The sequence below is a fragment of the Clupea harengus genome, chromosome 4 (genome assembly GCF_900700415.2).
Source record: "Clupea harengus chromosome 4, Ch_v2.0.2, whole genome shotgun sequence".
Lineage (NCBI taxonomy): Eukaryota > Metazoa > Chordata > Actinopteri > Clupeiformes > Clupeidae > Clupea > Clupea harengus.
The window spans coordinates 8,636,347-8,642,346 of NC_045155.1; the positions used below are offsets into that span (position 1 = coordinate 8,636,347).

The 6,000-nt window shown below is 43.1% G+C and overlaps 1 protein-coding gene across 1 annotated transcript in view; it reads left to right on the forward strand.

The window, feature by feature from the left end:
* Positions 1-1,533: 1,533 nt before the first annotated feature.
* Positions 1,534-6,000, forward strand: part of r3hdml (R3H domain containing-like) — a 4,567-nt gene continuing 100 nt past the window's right edge. Inside the window, exons 1-6 of the mRNA XM_012834960.3 lie at positions 1,534-1,749; positions 2,706-3,112; positions 3,297-3,415; positions 3,849-3,951; positions 4,377-4,492; positions 5,209-6,000. The exon at positions 5,209-6,000 is cut by the window's right edge and continues 100 nt beyond it. Coding sequence (XP_012690414.2) covers positions 2,774-3,112; positions 3,297-3,415; positions 3,849-3,951; positions 4,377-4,492; positions 5,209-5,398 — 867 coding nt within the window. The 5' untranslated portion in view covers positions 1,534-1,749; positions 2,706-2,773 and the 3' untranslated portion in view covers positions 5,399-6,000. The remainder of the gene's footprint in view (positions 1,750-2,705; positions 3,113-3,296; positions 3,416-3,848; positions 3,952-4,376; positions 4,493-5,208) is intronic.

Below are 6,000 nucleotides of genomic sequence, written 5' to 3' on the forward strand. Positions count from 1 at the left end.
CGGGGCTGTTTGCCTTGGCGCTGCCCAATGGCGTGGGGGGTCGGGATGTTACACATGGCCTCGTACTGGAGTGTCTTCCTGGAATTTGGAACAGCTGGAGCAGAGCACTGAGTCAGCGGTGACTTCATGATCTGGCCGCAGCTTAATAAGCTGCATTCTCTTCTCTCTCCTCTGCTCACCCATCACACCGTTTATTATTTCTTGTATTGTGTTTTAGATATGTACTCTGTAAACTCGCTCTGTCTGTCTGTGTGTGTGTGTGTGTGTGTGTGTGTGTGTGTGTGTGTGTGTGTGTGTGTGCGTGTGTGCGTGTGCGTGTGTGCGTGTGTGTGTGTGTGTTTGTGTGTGTGTGTACAGGGCCGGCCCATGGCCTAGGTAGTATTTTGGGGATATCGTCCCCGGAGAAATGAATTTAGCATTATGGCATTACACTTTTCTAGCATCTTCATTGTCAAAGCAATAACGGGACGAAATACATTAATTTAATCGTTTATTGGACAACAGCAGCAAAACATGTTTTGGGCGAGCAGAACTACCTCAGCAAAGTGAATTACTTACCCTGTTATTTTCAGGTTGACAGAAGTACTGTCAAGTTACAGCAACAAACCAACAAGACCAGAGCATAAATACAGTATGTAGTTAGGCCTGCAGTATGAGCCTTGGGTCAATGACGTCTCTGGTAGATTACTCCCGCCATATAGTAATTGAACAATTTGATTGCCTGGTGTGTCTAACATTGACACTACTGTCAATAGTGTCCTGAGTGATTTATGGTTAGAATAAAATTATTCTCTTTTAAAGCGGTTTTAAGCAGAGATAAGCACACTAAGATAAATGATAAAAGCTGGTTAGAAATCCATAAATACTTGAACTTTTATTATTTCTATTGTTATTATTATCATTTATTTAGCTTGATTGCATTCATGCCACATTCTGTGCTTCCTGGATGGAGGCCCCAGCAAAAAAAAACTGTGTGTGTGTGTTGATGTACATGGTGGACAATGGGTTCTACCACAGCTCAACCAACCATTCATCTAAAGATTGTCTAGGCCAAGGCTAACAACATCCAGACATGAGAATAGAATGTTGGTGAATGTGAATAGAATGTGACGTGTTATCACTCCATTTTGGTATGTAGAAGGAACAGATCTGGAAATAGTACAAGATGTGGAACAACGGATGTGTTATGCTGATTGCGTGGTTGTGTTATGCTTATTATTGGTCTTTGGATGAGTTTCATGTTTGTGGCTTTCCTCAGGGAGAGGGCTGTGTGTGTAGTGGGTGATGTATGTGGTGAGAAGAGGGAGAGAGAGAGATGAACAGAGGGAGAAGAACACTCAGTGAGAAAGGCAGAGCAAGAGAAGAAGAGAGGAAGGGAGGGAGGACAGGCCACCTAAATCATCCACTGAACTGAGAAGCATCTCCACAGCAGGAGGGAAAAGAGAGGAGAAAGACAGCAGTGCTAGGACAAGGGAAAGAGAGAAGAGAGAGGAGTGCTTGGACAAGAGAAAGAGAGAAGAGAGAGGAGAAAGACAGCAGTGCTTGGACAAGGGAAAGAGAGAAGAGAGAGGAGTGCTTGGACAAGAGAAAGAGAGAAGAGAGAGGAGCGTTTGTGCGTCAGATAGGCAGTGAGGCTTGGCCCCGTTAAAGCTGTCTAACACAGATGTCAGAGGGGTTATTTGCAGAGGTCAGTGTTTAAGTGAGGATCTCTGCTGCTCTGCCAGGCTAAAACTCACACTGCTGATGAAGGTATGTGCCGCTGTCTCTCTCCTTTTCCCACTCACTTTCTTCCTTTCTCTCTGTTCAGAGTCAAGCTTTAGTTTAGTTTTGGTGTAATGTTAATCAACTAGTGATCACTAGGAATATCCCCTGCCTTTTGAATGTGACGTAGGGTGGAGAGTATTCATGTTTGTTAACTGAGACTATAGAATTGATTCTCCATTCTCCATTGTGTCCCTAATGTATTTAATTGGTCGTTAATTGATAATTGCTTCGTTTGTGCACTTCAGATGATTTCAGTCAGAAGTTACACCTTGAGAATACTTACTTGATTTTCACTTTCTTAGATTATTCTTTTGAAATGGAATACTGTAATATTTTGACTTATTATGTCTTTCTGCTTGAACATGGATTCTATTGTGCCTTTACTGTTTAAGTAATCATAAATCTGTTTAAAGCTACCATGCCTTCATTGTTTGAAGTTTTTTGTAAAATGGATATTGAATCTGTTTTTTATATGCATTTAGTAGTTTTATGAAATAACTGTGATTGCTAATTTAAGTTTAGCAGAGCAGTAGGAAAATGGATCTAATTTCAAAATGGTTATAGTTTCTAATGTTCAATGTGTGATCCCTTTACGGCAAAGAAAACCAGAACACAAATAAACTCGTTCTTGACCCCAAAAGTTCTACAGTTACACACTCACACACACACACACACACACACACACACACACACACACACACACACACACTCTCTCTCACACACACACACACACACACACACACACACACACACACACACACACACACTCCCATAAACACATAAAATCGCACACTGACACACACAAACACACACACACACACACACACACACACACACACACATACACTTGCATAAACACACAAAATCACACACTCTCACACACACACACAGAATTTTCTCTTTTCCATCTCTCCTCTCTGACCTGGCTGTCTCCCATTCAGCTCAGCCCCACCTCTGGTGCGAGTACTCTTCTGTGAGGAGTGTGGCTCTCCTGCTGTGGACGTGAGTCATGCAAGGCCCTTTCTCACGCCTCCTCTTTGCTGCCATCTTGTGGGCGACCACATACATGAGAACCGCTGCTCTGCCAACAAACAACACTTTCCTGTTAAGTCTACCGGAGGCTGTGTTTGGACGAGGGCTTGACAGACAGGGAAGACTGCAATCTGATCGACGAATGGATAACGCGACGGGTGCTGAGGAGAGCACCGCAACAGAAGATGGTGATGCCACTCTGCCACTTGTGCGGCACCGGCGGGCCATCTCCAGCCGCGATATGGGCGCCCTGGTGGAGTACCACAACCGTGTGCGCTCTCAAGTCTCCCCAACCGCAGCCAACATGGAGGTCATGGTAAGGCAGCAGGGTGTGTGTGTGGGTTTGGTTCAATCCAGCTGGGATTTGGAGTAGGAGAAAAGAGAATTTAGAATTCATATAGTTCTCTGAATAATGATGGACAATCATCACTATCAATCGTCATTTATCCTGAAGTTGAGTGTGTATATGGGCTTGTGTGTTGATGTGTGTGTGTGTTTAGGTCTGGGATGAGAGGTTGGCCAAGTCAGCTGAGTCCTGGGCATCTCGCTGCATCTGGGACCACGGGCCTCCCCACCTCATGAAATACACAGGCCAGAACCTGTCAATCAACTCTGGCGGGTGAGGAAAGGGTCTGGGGGCACTGCTACAGCTAAAGGGAGAAATGCCATCAGCATACACAGTTTGTAAACTCTGCACTGTAAAGAAAGAATTTTAAAAACTTGGAGAAAAAAACACTTAAGGGAGCTACCATCCCTTTAGGTAAACTAGGTAACAGTGGAAAAAGAAAGCTAACAAAGAAACTGTCAAAAGCTCAGTGAAATGGACAATGTGATTGTTTTGTGGGGTGAAACATTTACTTAGCTTACACTGAAGGGCCCAAAAACACACAATGTCCATTGTGAAGAAAAATAGAATGTAAACAAATGTGAGAAAAGAAAACTGGCAGTTCAATCTCCAACATGGGTGTCACGACATACTTTTTGAACTGATACGGTGACGTAGCTGTAGAGAGCTGAGGTGTTGTGGTGCTGATCCGGTTCTGTTTGGGCAGGTATCGTTCTGTCATTGATCTGGTCCGCTCCTGGCATGATGAGAAGCGTGCCTTCTCCTACCCAACCCGCTGCAGTGGTGCCGTCTGCTCGCACTACACACAGGTGTGTCTGTCATGTAGACCTTTACCTGCACACACATTCACACGAATATACATGCAAATATACATACAAACCAGGTGGGTGCACCTGTCAAGTTTGTATACACACAGGTGAATACACTCTCACACACACACACACACACACACACACACACACACACACACACACACACACACACACACACACACACACACACACACACACACAGACAGAGCGAGTTTATAGAGTACATATCTAAAACACAATGCAAGAAAAAATAAACGGTGTGATGGGTGAGCAGAGGAGAGAGAAGAGAATGCAGCTTATTAAGCTGCGGCCAGATCATGAAGTCACCGCTGACTCAGACACACAGAAATATAATCCCACACACAGCACCTCCCTCACATTGTTGTCTCGCCTTAGTATGTGACCGTTTTTTTCTCTCCTAGATGGTGTGGGCTAGCACCAACAGAATGGGTTGTGCCATCAACAAATGTTCCAACATGTATGTATTTGGCAGCACCTGGAAACAAGCTGTCTTACTAGTGTGCAACTACTCTATAAAGTAAGTACTTCTGTGTGCTTATTAGGCAGTATTAAACTGAAGTATAAATCAGATACAAGGGCAGTTCACTACAACTGCTATCCATATACAGTCTCATTCCAAGTCAGTCTAGGCCTTCGCTTGAATAATTATCAACATTTAACGAAGACAAATTGTAAATCACTTCTCACTCAAGACATTATTAGGACATCATACTTTTTTTTTGTGTGTTTATCTTGTAGTATTTCCTGTCCATGTTTGTAATGATCCTCTTGATATGTTTATACAGCTTTCAAAGATCCCAATATTAGCCAATTGAGCTGTAGCATTTGTATATTTGTATATGCAGATATATACAGGTAAAGGTCAGGTATTTAGCAGACGTTTTTATCCAAAGCAACTTACAGTGACACATTGCAGTGGTCGGGAATCTTAGAAAGCAGTGACGCTAACCACTGTTCCACTCCCTACATGTATCCTCCTGAGAACCAACCCATAGACTTGTGCCCTCTGTAGTTGACATTTGTTTTTCATGCATACTCTCTTAGCTGAGCTATTCTGTTAATTCATTTTTCTTGGTTCCCAGGAGTATATACATGTATATATTTCAGATAGAAGCCCCCTTATTTACACCATGTACACTAGGGTTTCTCCACGGGGGCGGTTGCTAGAGCGATGCTAAAGGGGTGGATACATTGACACATATATATTCATGTGATTCTGTATTTCTCCAACAGAGGGAACTGGGTGGGAGAAGCGCCCTACAAGAGAGGCAAGCCATGCTCTGCCTGTCCGTCAAGCTACGGGGGGTCATGCTCCAGGAACCAGTGCTCTTCCCGCTCCTCACGCCGTGTCCAATCATCACGCTCCACCACGCTGTCACGCTCCTCCTACTCAAGAGTCAAAAAATTCAAGAGGTGGTACTAGTGGAATCCATCAGTTTGTCAAAGCTAGCCCACGCATAAGCCAGTATCACTGGAATTCTGAGAAAAAAATGTGTTTTTGAGATGCAACACCACTATTGACTATTTCAATATTATTATGCCATATTCAGCACTAAAATCAACCAGTGTCCTTTTTATCAATATCATTCCCTGAACATAATGGCCCTCTGTTAGACTTTTAGATGAGTCTTTTTTGATTACTGCACCATAATCATTCCATAATGACATGGACTTTGAGTATTTGTATGTATGTGTGCGTGCGTGCATGCAGTTTGTGGATGAAAAAGTGTTTGTTTGTGTGTGTGTGTGTGTGTGTGTGTGTGTGTGTGTGTGTGTGTGTGTGTGTGTGTGTGTGTGTGAATGTGTGTATGTGTACATGAGTACATGAGTTTGACATCTGTCATAACTTGCCCCTAAACTGTTTTGCACTGTTTTGATTTGTTGTATTTGACTTCAGAGGTGATTTTGTAAAGACTCTCTACAATGAAGCACTTTTAATTTTTTTGTATGAAGGTAAACCATGTTCTGTAAAGTGTGCTTGTATGTGTATGTTTTGTTTTGAATTAATGTGTTGCCTAGCTACTA